General features: G+C 37.4%; 1 protein-coding gene across 1 annotated transcript in view; it reads left to right on the top strand.

Moving 5' to 3' along the window:
• The window catches only part of WDR7 (WD repeat domain 7), a 345,923-nt gene that overhangs the window by 191,861 nt on the left and 132,405 nt on the right, over positions 1 to 21,657 (top strand). The window contains exon 21 of the mRNA XM_029921300.1: positions 9,801 to 10,022. Within this exon, the coding sequence (XP_029777160.1) occupies positions 9,801 to 10,022 (222 nt within the window). The remainder of the gene's footprint in view (positions 1 to 9,800; positions 10,023 to 21,657) is intronic.

The following is a 21,657-nucleotide window of genomic DNA, read 5'->3' as shown; positions in this document are numbered from 1 at the left end:
CAGGTGTAACAGTTTCTCACTGTGCTGTAATGTACAGGTGTCAAATTGTCATAGGATGTATCCTAACAGTCCCCCATATGTCAAGCCTCATGTGTCCCATTTGATTTTTAAAAGAAGCACGGCATGTCTACTCCAGTATTTTTATAGGTGAATCTCATTGCTAGAAGGTTATCTTTTCCTGAATATTAACTGTATGAGAATTTATGAGAATGATTTGCCATGTTTTCAAATTTCTATGATTTTACAAGCCACTAACCACTATTTCTGAAATGTATCTTTCTTCATGCAAAAGCTAATAACGGTCTTCTTAATGTCACAGTTTGTAGTTTTTAACAGTTGGCATGTTATCTCAGATTCCCCTTTGAAAGGTAAAGTGAACAACACTTGAACATTATTCTTGGTAGTAATTAACCACAAGATTTCTGACTACACAGATATCATAGATCTTTGGAATTTTTTGAATCTCTGTTTTCTCTCAGAGTATTTGCACTGAAAGTAAAAACAGATTGACTTGTTGATGTTTAGGTAGAGAAGAAGGAGGAAAATAAGATAATGCATATTGTGGGGAAAAGGATATGGAACTTGTCTTTGAAGAATAAGAAATTGTCACAAGAATTACTTGAAAATACAAGTTGCTTTCAAAGCTTAAGATCTCTTAATGATCAGAATAATCAACAAATCAGCATACCCTCACGATGTCATTTTAAGTTTCCTTTGAAGCAGAAAATCATTTTGGAGTGTCCATTTACTTTTATTTGATTTTGTGGAGAATGGATTTGATGTCTCTTCTCACGTGCACACACATAATACATATACATACAAGAGGCATTATTATAAAATGGCTTTAGCAGCAACAGGAGATAGGCATTTGCAGAAGCTGTCGTGATCCAGCAGGGGGCCATCGTGCATGCATAGGAAATGAAGAGCCTGTTTGTTTACTTCAGCTTTGGGGGGGCGGGGAGCAGGGGACACCATGCACAAGCAACCCAAAGAGGGAAAGCCTCATAGATTTGGGGTGAACTTCCATACCCCTCACCCCCAGTAGGTCTGAGGAAAACAGTGACAGATAGATCACAGAGTAACTAAAATATGTGGGTAAGAGAGGTGACACTAAAAATATTCTAGGCACACACACCTGCTTTGGTATAATGGGAAAGTTTGGAAATAAGTGTTCAAGTGCCCCGTGATTGGCAGTTTTAATAAGGTGATCTTCTTTCCCACGGAGGTAGACTGGAAGATTCAGAAAACTTGGTCTGTTTTATTTACTTCAGGGGCCGCAGGTTGAAATTCACATGTTGGCATATAACCAACCATCTGCAATTTTAGTTTTTTTCCATATCATCAACACTTACGTGCCTTATTATGTGAAAAGTGCAGGATCTACAGTGCTCTGAGGTGTGCCAGTAACTGAAAATAATGTGCAATATTCGTATAAAAGCACTTGGCTGAAGGAAAGGAACTTAATTGTATTTACAATAGTATAGACCCACTAATTCTCCTTATAAGCTTATGAAACCTGGATTCACCAGTGAGGGAGTGAGGTCGGAGTCCTTTTTCACACATTGGATTGTCACCAATCTATGCCTTTTTGTGTTCCTATGTAACAAATTCTTCTTTACAGTATTTGACTAAGAATTGGGGTATAATGTATAACTGAAATTTAATTATTAGAAGACTAGCATTTTAAATTCTTTAAAAACCAAATTCTTTCTAAAATGAATTTTCATGTCTTAGTACACTAAGACTATTATATACTATTATATATGTGCATGTAATTATGTATTCTTTTTTTTAAGATTAAGATTTATTATTATTTTTAGAGAGAGAGAGTGTGCATGAGGGAGGAGCAGAGAGAAAGGGAGAGGGACAGAATCCCAAGCAGGCCCCATGCTGTCAGCACGGAGCCCACTGTGGGGCTCAAACCCACAAACCTTGAGATCATGGCCTGAGCTGAAATCAAGAGTCGGACACTTAACTGACTGAGCCCCCCAGGCACCCCGATATGATTGTATATCCTTAGTGTGTGTATGTATATGTAAAGTCAGCATATTTGATTAGCACTATATAATGATTTAAAAGTCACATCTAAAAAATAAATATTCCCTTAGGCCACCACATTTATCAATTTTGATAATAGAAAGTTGAAGTTATTTTGTTTATATCTTGAAAACAGTTTGAACTTGACTTGCTTTTGAAGACCTAGCTTCTTTTAAATACTTCTGTTTATGTGCAGATATGCATCAAAATATATTTTCACTGGACATATTTCACAGTCATACTATTGTAAACTCATCTTAATATACAATCATATGTAAGTTTTTCATAGTATCAGCTAATAATGCCACATCACATTGGCATTGGGATTGAGAAAAGAGAAATAGATAAAATAGATAAAAATGAAAATTTGGAAGAATATCCCACTGGCCTGAAAATAGAAATCTTTTGTAGTTTAATTGACTAACATTTGTAAGAGCTTTGAATGATCCATCTGCTAAGATCATTCTAACTGTGTGCAGACTCTGTAAATAGTAAATTGTGTCTTAATTCTGAGTTTTTCTGTTCTCAAGATTGCTAGTATTAATAAAACTCACTTTATTAATATTACTTTGTTCTTTAATTAATCAAAATATTAATTAATTCACTTAATATTAGTGAATATGCCTTATGGCAAATAAAACAAAGTTGTAAGGAATCATGATGGAGACAATTTTCTGGCTTACCCCAACTTATTTTATTAAATTGTCTTGATATGCTGCCCTTTAGTTTTCCACTGTGAGATCTTGCAACATACTCTTTTCTGGTCATGCAGATAGAATCCTACAAAGCCACAGATACTTATTAATATACAATTTTATTAAATACCATTTTTTTGCTCTCCAAGGCAATATGTAGTAAAAGCAACTTATTTTTCTATACATACATTTCTAAAATGTATTAACAACATTTAAAATTTTATTGTCATTTATCATGAGTAAATAGGAATTTTTGAAGTTCCAACGGGATGTTTTAGAGTATATTGAAATTTATACCAAATTTAGAAAATGTTGATATCATTGCGAATGTCACTTGGACTCTATCATGTGCCAGAAATTTCTGGCATAAAATTAGTGTGCTAAACCAATCTGAATGTAACATTTTGTTTTAAAAAAAAAAACCTTAAAGATATGTTTGTGATATAGTTTTAAGGATAGTTATGGTCTTGAAGTGAATTATGATAGAATTCAAGCGCATTACTTCATTAATTTTTACTGGAGTTTTAAATATCAAACATATCCAAGTCATCTATGGAAAGCATTCTGACACTCAATCCTAAACAAAGAATCAAATTTTGGAAAACAATTTTTCCAGGTCAATTCTCACATTTCTTAAACTATATTCTCAGAGTATTAAATTGGCAGTATCTTCTTATCTAAGGCTTAATACCTAATACAATAACAGAGCTCCATCAATAGGTGGCTAATAGCAGATATAAAGTTTCTCTGGTGCTCCATCTCTCATAAAACCGCTGTTAGCCTTAATTCAAATCCATTGATTCCTATTCCAGTTAAAACTGAAGAACTTAATATGTCTCTTAATCCTTTTATTGTAAGCTAGGATAAAATTAATTTTACCCTGGAACTACACAAAGCCAATTAACATGATCTTTAGAGTTATTTAGTAAAGTGCTTCAAACTGGTAAATTTATCTTGACCTCTTGGTTGCACTCTCTGACTGCTTTTTAAATGAGGTAATCAATATCTCACAGCCCTTTAAATAGCTTAAACTTCTCAAATATTTTACCTGTGTTCTAGTTAAGCTGTAAGTAAAGTGTTTACTCCTGTTCGTGTAAATCTCGAGTCAATTATGCTAAATCTAAAGACAATTATGTACTTTTGAGGAACACTGTATGAATTAAATGGCTGTTTTTAATAAAATCAGAGGCTCATATTTTGTTTAAAGTAACCCAATAATGAAGAAACATATTATTTTTGCACAGAACAAGTATCCTGTTTGCAACTTAAAATGTAGAACATTTGTGTCCTTTTCCACTGCATGCAGCTTCTGTTTTCCACACAGGGCCAGTCGAAGGTATTAATTTTCTTACTGTGATAGGGTGATCAACCGTCCTGTCAAGAAAATGGATCTCCATGTCACCCTTTAGCATGATTAAATGGAGGCATGCCTCTGTGAAAAAATACCAAATTTTCATGAGACAAATGAAACTGTAGAAAGGTCTACTTTTACAGAATTATTTTATTTTTAATATCTCACAATCTCCCATTTGGTTGTCACTTAACTTACAGGAAAACATTTCAGCTAATTGCATGTTGTCTTGTTTTATTTAAGAGCAAAGCCAAGCCAATAATTTTAAATGTTTCCAAATCTAAAAAATTAAAGAATCCGAAATTGGGGTATATTACTGTGGGGATAGTAGTCGAGATGGGCAGCCGTACTTTATACAATAACTAATCAGTTGGTGTCTCTTTTAGGGGATCCCTTTTCTTCCTCTTCTTGCTAACAAAGAGCTAGGATACGTTCAGATCTGGGTCCTGATAAAACTTAGGTACCATAGATTTTCAGCATTAGTAGTATTAATAACCAGTTGGACCATGTTCTTATGAGCCTGTGCACATGCTGAACTTTAAATTACACCAAGTGGTATACGTGACAGCTAATTAAGATTTCATATTTTGGCCACTTAGCACAGAGCACCTGTTACGATTCTTTCCATTAGCTTCACGATAATATTTACAAATGGCTGCTTTAAAGTACATTATTAAAACTTCCCTAAAGTCTTAATTCCTTCCCCGAGAAGTGGGAGTTAAGACAAGATTGAGGTAATTAAACAAAAGGAACAGAGGGAAGGTGGGGGGCTGAGGCTAGAGGCGGAGCTCTCCAAATGCCCCCGTTGTTTAATTTCCTACTGGAAGCAGCCCATGTGCGCGTATGGGGGCACCCCCCGCCCCCTTCAAGCAGTGGCCGTTGCAGAGGCTGAACGGCTGGGGTCAATGCCTTGCCTATTGATCAGTATCCCTGCAGTCCCCTGCTCCAGCAGCTGCTTCATTGGCTTCTTTCAGGGCCTGCTTCAGTACATTAGAATAGAAATCCATAACCAGAGCTGTGCTCATCCAAGCAGGGGAAGAAACTAAATTAAATGGTATAAAACAATCTTGGATCAGGAGTTTGTGCCAATTCATCTTGATCTAAGATGTCACACCGGGCTCTCTGTCTGAGCACCTGGGCTAGAGGCAGCCATAGTGAAAATAGATGGAGCTGCGATCATTCATTTGTCAGCTAAGGAGCAAGGCAGCGGTTAGCAATTCCCTTCCGCAGAGGTCAGCTGACAGAACAATCAGTGCAACTGCAGAATAGAGCTTTCCTTTGAACCATTGTTATGGAGCCTGCTCTCGCTGCGACGTGGGGGGAGGGGAGCTTGATTTGCTTCCTGTTTCAAGACCGCTATGGGAAGAGTGAAATATATACTCCACGGATCTAGATTCACTTGCACAGAGCTCTTACTCCCATGTCTGTGCCTGCACTCAAATAAAGTTGGCTTTAAATGCATGTTCTGAGATCTAGATGATCAAACTGTTAAATATCACTTTCCCTAGGATTTGGGTTCGTCTTCTTCCTCCTGAACACAGAGGCAGTGGTTATTGATTTTGTTTCTTCTTAGGATGGTTAACCTTTTAGGTTTTCCCCCACTTTAGTTATTATAACTATGACAGACCAGTGGCATACTTGGAATCTGTGATTGCACATACACACTAACAATCTTACTAATGTTTCTTTACCTTTCATAATCTAGAAAAAAACCATGGAGAGAGAGAGTTGCTTAAAGCGGTATTCGATTAGAAGATATTTCTGAATATTCCATAAATATTTTTGAACACTTTAATGGAGGCTTTTTATAAGAGGTGTGAATTCATGAAATATGACTTATCATGACCTTAGAAATGATCAAGTAATTTTGTGACATTGAGGAATATCCTTAAATATACTATAAAAAAATAGGGAGATGAATCACAACTAAAATTTTATATAGAAGATTTAGAATATCTTTAAAGATCAGTGTGTTCTCTGTGGGCTCATATTGGATTTTGTCTTTCTATACACTGCATGAAAACTAATGATAAATTTTCAGAACTATCTTTTTTTTTTAATGTTTATTTTGGATAGAGAGATTGAGAGAGCATGCGCGGGGGAGGGGCAGATAGAGAGGGAGACAGAGGATTCGAAGCAGGCTCTGTGCTGAGAGCAGAGAGCCCAGAGTGGGGCTCAAACTCATGATCTCTGAGATCATGACCTGAGCTGAAGTCAGAAGCTTAATGGATTGAACCGCCCAGGTACTTCCTATCCTTTTTTTTTTTTAAACAAGTTGTGACATGCAAAATCTTAGACACTATGGCAACAACAACAAATCTTTTTCGTACTCACTTGTTCCAGACTTTTCTTAGAATTTTCCAAATAAGTAGTAACTACTCTTTGATGTTTCCATTTTAGTTTTCTTAGTGTCTTCAGTACTTTAATGCTGCTTCCTTACGGAATTACTCCTTTCTAACTACTAAATTCTTTATAATATCCTACCATTTCCATTTCTTAGGCTCAACCAGATCGACTTGCCCACTTCTATTCTGCCTTGGAGAACAATTAAATAAATGCGATTTAAAGTTGCTACTAAAAAGCTTTGTGTGCTGGGTGTTTTGTTTTTATTAAGCTTTTGGAGAAGCCATACCTACTTATCTTAAAAGGTTTTCTTTGCTTTGTTTTACTTTTCTTTTAGTTAATTTTTGCTTAAACTTTTATTATTTTTGACTGAATTTGTTACCTTCTCTTCTAATTTTGTTTTAATTAGTTAATTTTGATAATTATTTTAACTTAGATTTTTAAACGAACTGAAGGCATTACATGTAAAATCTGCAGTGCTTCTACCAACTTACCTAAGACCAAACCAATCGGTTTTTTAAAAAAATGTGTTAACGTTTTATTTTTTACAGAGAGAGAGAGAACATGCATGAGATGGGGGAGGGTCAGTGAGAAAGAGAGGACAGAGAATCCCAAGCAGGCTCTGGGCTGTCGACACAGGGCTTGAACCCACGAACCATGAGATTATGACCTGAGCCAAAGTCTGATGCTCAACTGACCAAGCCACCCAGGTGCCAAGACCAAACCAATCTTAGTCTCACTTTGATTTCTACAATATCCTTCTAGCCCCCTAAATCTAATTATGTCACTCTGTGGCTTCAATCTTACCTTGAGTATCTTCTTACTGTTTATAGGATAAAAGTTGAAATGTGAATATGGTCCATGGTACCATCTGTGGTCTGACCCGGGCCTGCCTCTCTTGCCTGTTTACTGTCTTTCTCTTGGCTCTTAGGCATCCAATCTGATCACCTCTCTTTGAATTAAAAGTCAACAAATTATTTCATGCTTTAGGTTCTTAGACATACTGTTCTCTCAGTTCATAATGTTCTCATTGATTCTGTAACCTATTTCTGATTCTTATTTAGTAGGCTTTAAGTTCAAAGAGAACAGGGAATTTGCTTTTCTCACCCCTGCTCACATCCAGCATAATACCATGAATACATCAGACCTTCTATTCTTGTATGTTGAATGACTGAGTAACTGATGGAATGAATGAATTTTTACCGCTCCTGGTACTTATTGTTTTTCACCTGATCACTGCATGAGTCTTCTTTTGGTTCTGCTGGACACCAGTCTTGTTTTCCTCATAATCTGCCTTCCTATTGCCACTAATATGGTCTTTCTGATGATGAATAAATCAGATGTCACCACGTTATACAAAATTATTCCAATAGCTTTCCATTAAACAAAAGTTAAAAGTCTTTGGCTTGCCATGCATAAGTCTCTCTTGATTTGGTGCCTCATTAGCCTCTCCCATCGTCATTCAGTTAGTATCATGCCATCCCCTTGCCTTGCCTTCGGTTAGTATAGAATGGCAGAGTAAATGAAGAGACAAAATAAAACAAAACATCTAAAAGCAGTCAGAGGTCCCCACTGCTAATTTCTTAGCATACCGAGCTCCATGGGCCCTTTCCTATATTGATTTAAGTAATATAGAGAGTGAAGTGCTAAAAGGGGCTGGATGGATGACTAGAGAGAGTCAAAGCCTGACCTCCAATGAAGATGTCTCCAGAAGTTCACTTTTCAAATTTCTCTGTACCAAATCTATAACTGTGATAGATAAAATATACAAACAGAAAAACAAAAGGGACATAACTAGTCCCCAGAAAGATAGATATCCTTGTGGACAAGTAATAAAATAGAAATGATCTGGGCTAACACCCTTAGCTACTTCCCAGAAGCAGGCTTTTGGCTTCCGTGAGCTGAAGAGAACTTAAAATATATCATGAGTGAAGCTTCAAGCCAAGAATGAGGCTACAGCTTTGTCACTTCTTGAAAGGACCCTTAAAGGATGTGAGTAGATTACTACTCAGTTAAAATCAAAGTTCTTATTAAAGGAGAAGAAGAAAATGGATATTACTCTGTGACTGGCATTGTTAACCGTAACAAAAATGTGAAATAAGTGAGTTGTGTTTACCCTAAGAACGTAGAAACAGAACAAGAGCTCCTGGCTGGCTCAGTTGGTAGAGCATGCCACTCTTGATCTTAGAGGTGTGAATTCAAGCACCACGTTGGGGATAGAGTTTACTTAAAAAAAGAACCTAGAAACAAACAAAGAGAAAGGATAGAAAACATAAAGTAGGAGAAATAACAACAGAAATTGTCGAAATAGAAATAACAAAATAGTATGATTAAAATGAAAGTATTTTTTTGAAAGTCTGGTAAAATATGTATTTCTAGCAAAACTGGTTTTAAAAAAGCATGAAAAGTAATATTAGCGAAGGCACAAGTAATATTTAAACAGATCCCTAGCAATGATATAACTGAAATATTTTCATCATAGAGAGTATTCTAAACAACTTCAATAAATTTTAAAACTTAGGTTAAATAGATCATTCCTTTACAAACCACAAGCTATCAGAAATGACTCAAGAGGAAATAGAAAGCCAAACTGGACAAGTAACTAGCAAACTATTTTCTAAAGTAGTCAAACCTTTTTACATTTCCACCTGCAATGCATACTCATTTCTGTCCATACGTGACAGCACATTTTATTATCCTTTTTATCACAGCCATTCTAGTGGATGTGCTGTGGTAGCTCATTGTGGTTTTGATTTGCATTTTTCTACTGACCAATGGTGTTAAGCTTCTTTGATATGCATCCTGGCCCCATATATATCTCTGGAAAAGTATCTATTCAAATTGTGTACCCATTTTAAAAGCTGTACTTTTTTATTATTGAGTTGTAAGAGTTCCTCATATATTCTAGATAAAATCCTTTATAGATATCTGATCAACAGTATTTTCTCTCAGTCTGTGTGTTGTCTTTTTACTCACTTGATTTTGTCATCGTAAGTGCAAAAGTTTGTAATACTTACGCAGTCCAATAAAGAAGTTTTTAAAATTACTTGTGCTTTTGGTATCATATCTAAGAAAGGATTGCCTACCTCAGGATCATAAATATATAGATCTCTATTTTCTTCTGCAATTTCTCATTTTAACTCTCATATTTAGTACTGTGAATCTACGTTAAGTTGATTTTTTTTTAGTTGATTTTTTGTCTAGTGAGAGACAGAAGCCCAGATTCGTTCTTTTGCGTGTGGATACCCAGACATCTCAGGCGCATTTGCTTAAAAGACTGTTTTTTCTTGAAAGAGTAATCTTGAATATATATATTTTTTTAATTGCATGTCTTTGTGTACTGATAGTCTTTTAACTTCTGTTTGGGTTTTCAGGTTGCTTATCAAGCATCCCACAAATGAAAAAGATTTCCACATCTTATGAGGAAAGACGGAAGCAAGCTACTGCTATTGTTTTACTGGGAGTCATAGGAGCTGAATTTGGTGCTGAAATTGAACCTCCCAAACTGTTGACCAGACCACGAAGCTCGAGTCAAATTCCGGAGGGATTTGGCTTGACTAGTGGTGGATCCAACTACTCACTGGCCAGACACACTTGTAAGTTTTAAAATTCCTAATGCTGATCTATTGCTTTCAGTACATATTATTTGTTAACAGAACCTCAGAATATAGCCTGAGTTTTAGCTCAAACAGAATGCTGACATGAAGATAGAGAGCGGTACAGTCTGTTCGGCACATTACTCTTTGGTTGTAGCTACCAAACTTTAAAGAAAAAAAATTAAGACATGGTCTCAAAAATGCTTTTCTTAAAAAGCGCATTTCTTATCTTTGCGTTCTGACCTTTTAGTCAAGATTTGAGTCCAGACTTCGGATTTCTAAAATAATTTCTGTAAACCTACTCGAAAAGTCCTGAATGTGGTTTGGAAAGTCAGAAGTGGGGATGGATTAGTTATAATCAGAGCTCAAAGGGCTTGTGTCCTCCTTCTAACTTGTATTCTGTGTGTGGCATGTTAACAAGTTAGGATATTTTGGTGCTTCAGCGTTGGAACTCCTTTAGGTAAGGTCCTTACCTGCCATATTGCAAAATCATTTCTAACAAATTGTGTCATCCACAAGGACCAAATATAATCCTGCTGGATATATCACAAGATATTCTTTATAGAACAAATTGCAGTGTGTTTTGGGGGTTTGGGCCTTTAAGCAAGGGAAAAAGATGTGTGTTGCTTTGTTAGTTATGACAGCAGAAAACCCCACTGGGTCATCGTCACATACTTTTGCTGTGAAATCATGGAGCCACATTAGTAGCTTTTATTATTAAAACCCTTTTGTAGATTTAGCTGCCTGTCTCCCCACCCCCCCTCCCCACTTCTTTTTCTAGATTCTTAGTATAACAAATACTTATTAGAGGTTGGTAATCTCCTGATCTCTATTTGACATTGAGAATCAGAGATTAATAATAATTCCACCACCAACAGTAATAAAGCAACTAATTCTTTGAACATGATTTTAAGCTCTTTTACATACATTAACTCACTTAATCTTCATAATAACCCTATAAAATGGATACTTCAATTATCTCTGTTTTACACATAAGGCTAATTGGGCACAGAGGGGTTTAGTTACCCTGGCTGTGATCACACCTCCAGGAAATGGCAGGTTTTGTTCCCGCACAGTCTGCTGGGTCCAGAGCTGGTGCCGTTGACCATTATGCAAACTGCTACTGTTCAATGGCTCCTCGTTGCAAAGGGCTTCACGACTGACCGACTAACGAGTGCTGTTACTTTATAAGTTAAAATTTTTTCTCTTCTCATTTGATCTTTAAAAGAGAAATTAAGACTTCTTCAAAGCGGCTCAGCCAAAATGTGGTAAACTCTAAACTTAAACGTCTCATGACCCGAAAGCCCATGGCCTTTGCATTTTCCATCTGCGCATGCTCTCCCTCTCCTGCCAAGGCGGGCCTTTGCGGACCCCCCCCTCCCCACTTCTAGTATCTTTATCTTTTCCTAAATTCTGCAGGTTCCCCGCTCCAATCTCCCACTCTACAAAAGGCGCTGTCGTTAGGCTAACCTCTCTATGTCACTCAGACACCCTAGGATTTATGTATATAGTTTCTTAGAACCTTGGCATCAGAATATATTCGAGGTTAATGAAAGTTTGGCCTGATTTAGTCGGGTGGTTTTCAAACTGTTGCTTACCATCTCTCTAACGAGGGTCAAGAAATAAATGTCTGATTGTTTGCACATTTTTATGTTAACAGGTAAAACGTTTCAATAATAAGTTTAAACATTTGCAAAAGTAATTTAGAGGCTGTTGTGAATATGGACATTTAAAAATAAAATACTGTTCTTATAAATATATTCAATAGAATATTTACCATAACTATTTGACGTCATCATCCATTTAAAAAAAATACACGACAGACTTTCCTTTAAAAGTCAGAAATCCTGCATCCTTGATTCTTTTCCTTTTCCTTTTCCCCTTCACTCTTTTAAGGACATGTTCATTTGCATATTTAGCATCCAAAAATCAATTCCTTTAAACTAACTCTATCTTAAAATTATCTGTGCTTTTAAATCGATGTATTCTTTGAAAGGTCGTAGGATGCTTTCATTTCAAGGGGTTACTTATTATGAAGACTATTGATTTAGTCCAACATGTTTCGTACACTATCTTAACCATATTTTTTTTGTATTTTGTATTTTCCTGCAAGGAAAATGAACACATATGCTGTCCCTCAGGAATTTTCACATCGCTTAGTAGAGGTATCTATATATATCAGTAGGAACATCATAAATTAGTGAGTTGCTGACGAATTCCACCCAAGCCATTCACTGGTTGCTGGGCAGATTAGTCCACAGCATAATGTCTCAGTTATCCAGACTAGTACTGTTCCTATCCCTTGTCAAACCTCAATTTATCTTTATGCAAAGTTCTGATATTCACAATTTTAAGTCTGCATTTTCTCTTAACCGTAATGATTTCACTTGCAAAGTGTGTTTACTATAACTAGAAAAAGAGGAAATAGATTAGGAGAAAAACAGGAATTTAAGAAGCTGTGGCAGAATAGAAATAGATTTTTCAGAGAAGCCTTTGGAATTGATAAAAAGAATAGTAGGGTCTCGGTGTTCTGTTCTTTGGGTTTGTTAGGAGATAGGGAGCTGAATGACATGTCAAGGGTCCCAAATCCTATTTCTGATAGTACAGAAACCTTGGGATATGCTACGTGGAGAGACTTTTGCAAGGTGCAACTCAGCTTTCCCAAGCAAGAAATTTCCCCAAACACTGAAAATATTTAAGTGTTTTAGAGTCAAGTTTGTTCCTTGAGGACTAGGCATGGAAAGGGCAAAGATCATGCTTCTTAGCAAATCATATTTGTGATTATTTTATTGAAATAGTAGAGATTCTGAGCTTGCTAGCCAGCAAGAAATTTATATATATGTGTGTATACATATATATATACGTGTGTGTGTGCATGTGTGTGTGTGTGTGTGTATGAACAATAAGGTACCTATTAGAACCAGTTTAAAATGTGTAAAATATCCTTGATGTTTTCCTCACTTATTATGTCTACCCTATTTTAATAATTATAAAATATTTATCAGTTTAAATCTTACTCGCATGATTGGAAACAGTCAGATGTCTAAATATTCATGTGTCTTTCTTGGGCTCTTTTTGCTCAGTTATATATAATAATCACCTGTTCTAATGTGAACGTGCTAGAAGTTGCTATATGTATTGCTATGTTACTTGTTTATGTGGCATTTGGAATGCATTGCAACCATTAAATATTTAGTCCTCCTGGCATCCTGTTGAATGAGATAATCATTATTATCCTCATTTTGAGATAAGGCCATTAAGATACAATATTTGATGAACTTTAATTGCTAATGTTCCTAGAGGTGTAGATAGTGCATTCTAAGGTTAGGGCTTGAAAAGCCCTTCTGTTCCGTGAAAACTTATAATTATCCCAATTATCCACATTGGTAGGTGGGTAGAATGACACACCTAATTCAAAAGTCATACTTAGTTTTATAATGCATTTCATACTTATATTTGAATATACCTGAATCTTTTGTGGGAGTTAAACTTCACATAAAATGTTCAAATCGCATATTGAAGACCAAGCTGAAGGACTCTGAAAATTAAGAAGCCTAGACTAGACCACACTCTCCTCCTACCCTTGATCTGGGTTGCAGTTTCCTCTTGTATAAAATGAAGGGCAGAACTCTTCTGTCATCAAAGCCCCTTTTGGTCCAGTTAATCTCTCCTTCTGAAGTGAAACACCATCCCAGGAAATTCACCTTCGTCACCTTCTCGTTTTCCTCTTCATGTAGGGACGGACACTGTCTCATTTCAACTCAAGCAGAGATCATTCTTCATTTTTATTTTGATCCACCAATAAGACATTATTAGGATATTTTAGGAGAGTATTTATAATGTTGCCTACCGGTCTTTGGTTCATTCTTTCATTTGGTCTCATCTCTTCTTGCTCATTTTATAATTGTGGAATTATGCTGGAACATCTGGACTAAATCCCATTTCGATCTCTCATTAGCTTTCTGACTTTGGGCAAGTGGCATAAGCCATTTCCCCAGGCAGCTGACTCTGAGCCAGATTTGTGTGCTGGAGTATTCTCTGATCAATACTTTTAGGGAGAGAAAGAAGCAGGACTGGGCAGAGGGAGACGTTGAATTGCATTTCAGTTGCTTAGAAACTTCAGCTCATCCCAGGGAACTCTGGGACCAGGATGGCCCTTCAAACTGTCCTTGAATTGGGGCAAAGGGCTTGGCCTTCATACCTCTGTGTCATTCATTCACTGGATCCACAGTGCCCTTGGGAGGGGTGTGACCTTGGATGCCGCAGCTCTCTTGAGCCTAGCGCACATCCTGGTGGGGGGTGGGTACTTGTCACCCACTGACCCCATGAGTTTGAGAGCAGAGTGAGTTCTTCAGTTGTGGGGGTGAGGAGATGGACAGCCTCTCCGGGCTTCCACTCAGCGTGTTACTGACTTCTGTGTGCCCCAGTTCCGTCTTCTATCAGCAGAAACGGGAAGAGGGACTACCATTGAACATGCTTTTTACTTCAACTGCTTACACATCTCTTGTAACCCTGCAAGGCAGCTTTTTTATCCAACACCTAGCATGATATGAGGCACGTTCGTAATAGCTGATTACTGAGCATTTACTCTGTGCCAGGCACTTTGCTGTGCACTTTACCTATAGTATCTTATTTAACTTTATAATTCTTTCACTTGGGTACTATTACTGTTATCATTTAATATAGGAGGAAACTGAACTTTTGCCCAGTACTCACCAGTGCTTTGTGAAATTGGATTCACTTTCCTTTGTGTAGACAATAAATCAAATGTTTTAAGATCCTACTGCTAAGCATGGACTGGAACATTTATCTTGCAACTGTAAATCAGTATATATTTTTTGGACTATTAAAAAAGTTTGTTTAACAAGAAATTTCAATATGAAAATTCACAAGCTGATTTTTATATTGTAGTAAAACGGGTGCAATGGAGAGGGGGCATGTGGAAGCAGCTGGTTTCTTCTGGTGAACCCTCCATTGTTTATACTCACTCCAAGGCTTGTAACACGATGGTACCACCATTCCAATATTGCTGTGTGGCCCACCACTTGCCATCTCCACACATTCATCTATCACAAGATTCAGAAAGGGCTCGGACCCCCACACTATTCCTTGGACATGTCTGCCAGCATTTAATTTCAATGATAATTCCTTGTCCATAAATGTTTTCAACTCGGGAGGGTGAGCTTTCCTCGTGGTGTGTACTCGGCAAGCTCAAAAGTGTCTCCAAACAATTCCTACATCAGTATATTTTCACCATTTCACACAGGTGTCTTAAGCAAGTAAGATTCAGAAATGCAGCTATGAATAAGAGGGGGAGGTGAGCGGGCCCAGGTCACCTGTAAATATGAGCATCTCTTCACTCATCCATTGGAGATGTGCTGGTCTGCAGGAGGTATAAACGTATACAAATCCCACATCTCCACACTTATGAAATGCCTTGCATCTATAGTGTGAAGGATTTTGATTAGAGAAAATGAATTTTTCCCCCACAGTGGGTCTTTAGAAATACGGTAACACCAGGTTCTTCTACTGGTCAAGGTTTATGACCTCACAGATGTTACATTTGGGAAACACAGTCGTGTGCATTTGTCTGTCTGTTCTGGGAAAAGGACCCACAGTTTCATTTAATTCTCAAAAGAAAGTCATTAAATAAAAATAGATAAAAACTCTTAAGAGTTTGTTGGAAAAAATTGCTTATCTGTTATGATAATTGTGAAAACAACAGAGTTCTATTCATATTAATTAGATCGGCTACAATACCACCAAATGGAAGGAAGCCTCAGGTGGACACTACCTCAGGAATATTTTCATCCTATGAAACTTGTATTTAGAGTTTTTATTTTATGGCACTATGTACCATTTATTTTGGTGCCATTTACTATTGTGACAATTTTTCTCCAGAATGCTTATTTAATGAATACGTTAATCTTGGTTGAGGTTGATTCTATAATGAATTTATTTCCTAAATTTTAAGGTGAGAAAGTTAAGCTAAATCTCAAAGGTTTTATAGCAATATTAGGACAAAGTCATGGTCTTGCAATTAATAAGAAAACTAATGGTAGTTGCAAGTTACGAGTAAAAGTAGCAACTATGATGAGGACCATGTCATGCCATTTACAAAGGGTAAGCATGACAACATGGATATCTTCACTGTTTACAAACAAGTCATCAGATCGTGGTGCTGAGCAGCGGCCGTAGCCGTCGAGGCTTTCAGTCATGGTCCTCACCCGGACTTCCTGGCGCTTGGTGGTAGTTCCGCTTTCCTATCTTCCTCCTCCCCTGGCCCCCTCATTCACTGGTTCTTCTCGTTGCTCTGTCTCAGCATTTCCTGCTCTTTACCACCACTTCTCATTTGTAATTTTACCTTTGAAGATCATCCTTTGGGGGCACCGGGGTGGCCCAGTTGATTAACTGTCCAACTCTTGGTTTTGGCTCAGGTCGTGGTCTTGTAGCTTGTGGGTTCGAGTTCCGTGTTGGGCTCTGCGCTGACAGTGTGGAGCCTGCTTGGGATTCCGGCTCTCTGTTCCTCTTTCACTCACATTCTCTCTCTCTCTTCTCTCCCCTCTTCCTTCATAAAGTAAATAAAAAAAGAGAAGAAAATCATGCCATCTATCTTGCATTACTGTATACCTTCTGTGTTAAGAAAAGTTATTTTTCAGGGCACCTGGGTGACTCAGTTGGTTAATCAACTGACTTCGGCTCAGGTCATGATCTCACGGTTCGTGGGTTCGGGCCTGTGTCAGGCTCTGTGCTGACAGTTGAGAGCCTAGAACCTGATTCAGATTCTGTGTCTGCCTCTCACCTGCTTGTACTCTGTCTCTGTTTCCATCTCGAAAACAAATAAAACATTTAAAAAAAAAAAGAAAAGTAATTCTTCACTCTGGCTATGCACTAAAATCCAGAATGTTTTAAAATGAGCCTCACCCTGGTGCTCTTATTCAGAAAAATCAGGCATGGGATTTGGGTATCTATGTGATTTTTAAAACATCACATGAAATTTTTATGTGTGGCCAGAATAGAGACACTGAGTAGACTATGGAATCTTTAGTTATTTTAAATTGAGTGTTCTAAGGTAGTTCTAATCATTAAACTACCTTAATGCATAATATGTATTACAATTTTTCATTACATTTAAAATGGAAGAGATAATGGGAACTAATCTGAGTGAATAAATGACATTTATATCACTCTCAGAGCTAATTTTTTAGGTAGTTCAGCTTTTTTATTGGAATTTTATTATTCTGGCTTGCTGGGGGTTGAAGCTTGACATTATCACACAGTAGCAGGGTGGCCTTAAATGCTTTGTGGCTCAGTTTCTTTAACTTAAGACATGGGGATATTAATAGTACCTACCTCACCGAGTTACTGGGGAGAATTAGGTAAATTAGTGTATGTAAAGCACTTGGTAAGTGCCTGGCATTTAAGTGTTAGCTGACTGTTAGCATGTTAATGTTACTAGAGATGTTTATGGAAGAATAAGAAAAGAGCTTCTTTTAAGAGCTGTTTGCCAGGACATTATAGTATATATTACTTCTTTAAAAAGTCTTAAGAATCTTATGAGATACAGGGGCCTGGGTGGCTCAGTTGGTGAAGTGTCTGACTCTATAGATTTTGGCTCCGGTCATGATCTTAAGGGCGTGAGATCGAGCCCCATGGTCAGTCTCTGCCCCAAGTATGGAGCCTTTTTAGAATTCTCATTCTCTTTCTCTCTCTCTCTCTGCTCCTCTCCTACTCACATACTCTCTCTTTCTCTCTCTCTCAAAAATAAATAAACGTTAAAAGTAATGAACCTTATGAGATATGTATTTGTATCAACATTTTCTATCTGAGAGAACTGTTAGAAAAAATTAACAACTTCCTTTAAATTATCTGTCTTGTAAGGGAATTTTTTTTTTAATGATTATTTATTTTTGAGAGAGACAGAAGGTGATCAGGAGAGGAGCAGAGGGAGGGAGGGAGACACAGAAGCCGAAGCAGGCCCCAGGCTCCGAGCTGTCAGCCTAAAGCCCGACGTGGGGCTTGAACCCACGGGCCATGAGATCATGACCTGAGCCAAAGTCAGATGCTCGAATGACTGAGCCACCGAGGCGCCCCTGTCTTGTAAGGGATTTGAACCCAAATGCATTTTACCCCCCAAGCCCAGAAAATTCTTTTCTGCAACACATGCTGATTCTATTTGTGGCAAAGCCCATCAGTTCCTAGGGGATTTATGTGAAAATATACCTTTCTGTGGCCATATTATTATATACATGTTTAAATGCTGTATATTTTTATAATTATTTATATGTAATGGGATAAATTTCTATATATTTATCACTTTGTTTCCTATTTTAACCACATCATCGAACGAAGCTCAGATCAAACGGAAATTTTCACTACTCCTTTGCTTTTACTTTTAAATAATTCATCTTTTCTAACAGCTTTGTCATTTTTAACTGAGACCTGACACTTGCATTATAGACCCTGTTTGCTGATGTAATCCCATCCTCGTTGTCCAAAAATAACTTCAGTTTGTTATTGGTTTCTGTTAATTCATTACTTTGTTTTAGATTCCTTTTCCATAGAACAAGTAAGTTGGACAAGGTTATTTCTAAGGCCACTCCTATCAAATCACAGAGTTCTGTGAAATTATTACTGTATTCTTATTCTTATTATTACTGGAGAGTGCTCATGTTTATCGCTGCCATGTGAATGTGGCTATCTTATTCTGATTTCTTTATACTGATTTTTCTGTTTGCTTCTATAGGGTCCAGTAGTCCACAGCGATGCCCTGTGTTTGAATCTGGGCCTCTTTAAAGCATTTTTCTGCCTTCCTTCCTTATGGGTACCTTGTATCAACTTACCAGGCTACAGTTTTTTTCTGTAAAATTCATTTTCTACACATATCCAACTCTGTGGACACGCGTTATGTTGAATGTGTTTCAGTAGCTATATGTAACGTCTGTAGGAGGTTGAGCTCTGTATCTTTACAATGTGGTACGAAGGCATTTTAACAGATTTTTGGTCTAGAATGGGATGTGACATTGGCATTAGACTCTGCCATCCATCTAATGTGTATGTTAGTTACCTTGATTCAGTTTTTATTTCAGTTTTTAATTTTCTTTATTTCTTGTCGTTGGGCTGCCTGAGTAGGTGATTGAGTGACAAGTCTTAGCATTGCATTTCCAGTAGCAAACCCCCCTCTTTGTTTCTTTCTGCGTAGGACATTCCTATTTCTGGTTACCAAGTAACCTTGATCTGAAGTTTTCTGATAGCACTGTAGAATGGTTTTTTTCCTATTTGTATGTCTTCATATATGTGTGCTCCAGTGTCACTGTAGTTAATATATTTAATTCTGTAAGTCCAAACAATTTTATAACGGGAAGGGACAATAGAGAACAGCTAGTCTAATCCCTTCAAAAGCTGCAGACCTTGGGGCACTTGGCTGGCTCAGGAGAGCATGTGACTCTTGATCTTAGGGTCATGAGCTTGAGCCCTACGTTGGGCATAGAGATTACTTAAAATACATACATAAACACACACACACGCTGCAAAACTTTTGATAGTTCTCTTAAGAAGCCTTTCAGTAAGAAGTGAACAGACTTATGTAATAGTAAGAAATAACAGAAACATTTTCTGAACTTGTTTTTAGATTCCTTGCAAAGTGCTTAGAAAACACAATCTCGGGGCACCTGAGTGGCTCAATTGGTTGAGTGTCCGGTTTCGGCTCAGGTCATGATCTTACGGGTTCGTGGGTTCGAGCCCCACGTCGGGCTCTGTGCTGACAGCTCAGAGCCTGGGGCCTATTTCGGATTCTGTGTCTCCCTCTCTCTCTGATCCTCCTCTGCTCATGCTGTCTTTCTCATCTCTCAAAAATAAAATAAAAAACATAAAAAAAATTTTTTTAAACCACAATTTCTAGGATTCTGTGAAATGTTCAGATGCCTAGGTCTATGTTATTGCTTTATACTTTGTCTTCCATAATCATACAGCAAGTGCTGGTGAACTTATTGATGCCACCCAGGCCACTTGAGGACCTGGATGCTTGTATGAAATCAATAAATGTAAAGTTCTTTCCTTAAACCTTTGGTTTTCAAATTATGTTCTGCAGAGCCCTGGGGCTTCTCAGAGGTGGCGTGGTGGCTGCCTGGGCTCCCAACACTACTTACAGTACAGGAGCACGGATTTTTGTGTGATTTAGAAGTTGAAGTTTGACATCACGTGGTATCTGCGAGGAACTGTCAAAGATAAGGCTGGACTCCAAAACAGACAAACATTAGATCCATCAAGAGATCTTACTGGCTCTACCTTCAAGATACATCAAAAATTCCGCTACCGCCTACCACCTTTACTGTAATCACTCTGGTTGGCTACTGTCATTTCTCACCTGGTGACTGCCACCTTCCAGCTGCGACCCTAACCCCCTTATACTAGCTTTCTCGTGGTAAACATGGAAGTAAGTCTTCTAAATCCAAAGGTAGATAATATCCCTCAAGGGCGTCCAGATGGCTAATCAGCAAGACACTCAAAAATCAGCAGCTTTTCTATCTACTAGTGAACAAAATGGAAAAATGTAGAAAATGATGATTTTTTGAAAGACCCTTCAAACTAGTAGGACCCTAAAAACCAGGAGGGAAAAACTAGACAACCCAGTCAAAAAACAAACAAATTGTCAAGCATTTTACCATAGAAGGAATGTAAATGCCAAAAAAATATCCAACTTACCCAATAATCAAAGGACTTGGAGGATAGGAGAAATTTACTAGAAACACTTGTTTAAAATCATTATTTTAGGGGCACCTGAGTGGCTCAGTTGGTTCAGCATCTGACTTCAGCTCAGGTCATGATTTCGCAGTTTGTGAGTTCAAACCCTGCATTGGGCTTTGTGCTGACAGCTCAGAGCCTGGAGCCTGCTTCAGATGCTGTGTCTCCCACTCCCCCACTCTCTCCACCCCTCCCCTGCTCATACTCTGTCTCTCTCAAAAATAAATAAACATGAAAAAAATAATAAAATATTTTTATACTGAATGGATAGTCATGTAATTAAAATGACAAATAGATTTTTATATTTTAAAATAAAATATTAAAATCTCAGTGATTAAGACATCCATAGAAAGTCCCATAGCTAAGAATAAATTGAAGAAATATGGAGGACAGTATAATATTTTACTGAGGGAAATAAAATTTGAGTAAATAGAAAGGCATGTAGTCCTTTCATGGATGATTCCTTGTAGTGAATGTATTCATTATTCCCGAATTAGTATGTGACTCTCACACTAACACAATAAAAAAATCTCCAAAAAAATCCTTTTTTTCTTCGGTTCATTTATCTTGAGAGAGAGAGAGAGAGAGAGAGAGAGAGAGAGAGAGAGAGAATCCCAAGCAGGATCTGTGCTGTCAGCTCAATCCCATGTGAGATCATAACCTGAGCCAAACTCAAGAGTTGGATATTCTCCTGACTCAGCCACCCAGGCACCCCCAACATCTGTTTTAATAACTACTCAAAACTATTCTAAAATTAACTTATCAGGGATAAATAGAATATTTGACTTATTTTATTTTATTAAATGAACATATAATATGTGCCTGTCACTGATTTTAGCATTTTGTATTATTTTAATCCTCATTTATAATCCTTTGAAGTATATAAATATTT

The sequence above is a fragment of the Suricata suricatta genome, chromosome 14, assembly GCF_006229205.1.
Source record: "Suricata suricatta isolate VVHF042 chromosome 14, meerkat_22Aug2017_6uvM2_HiC, whole genome shotgun sequence".
Classification (NCBI taxonomy): Eukaryota; Metazoa; Chordata; class Mammalia; order Carnivora; family Herpestidae; genus Suricata; species Suricata suricatta.
Note: the sequence above shows the minus strand (reverse complement) of the source record. Positions and strands in the feature narration are given on the sequence as shown.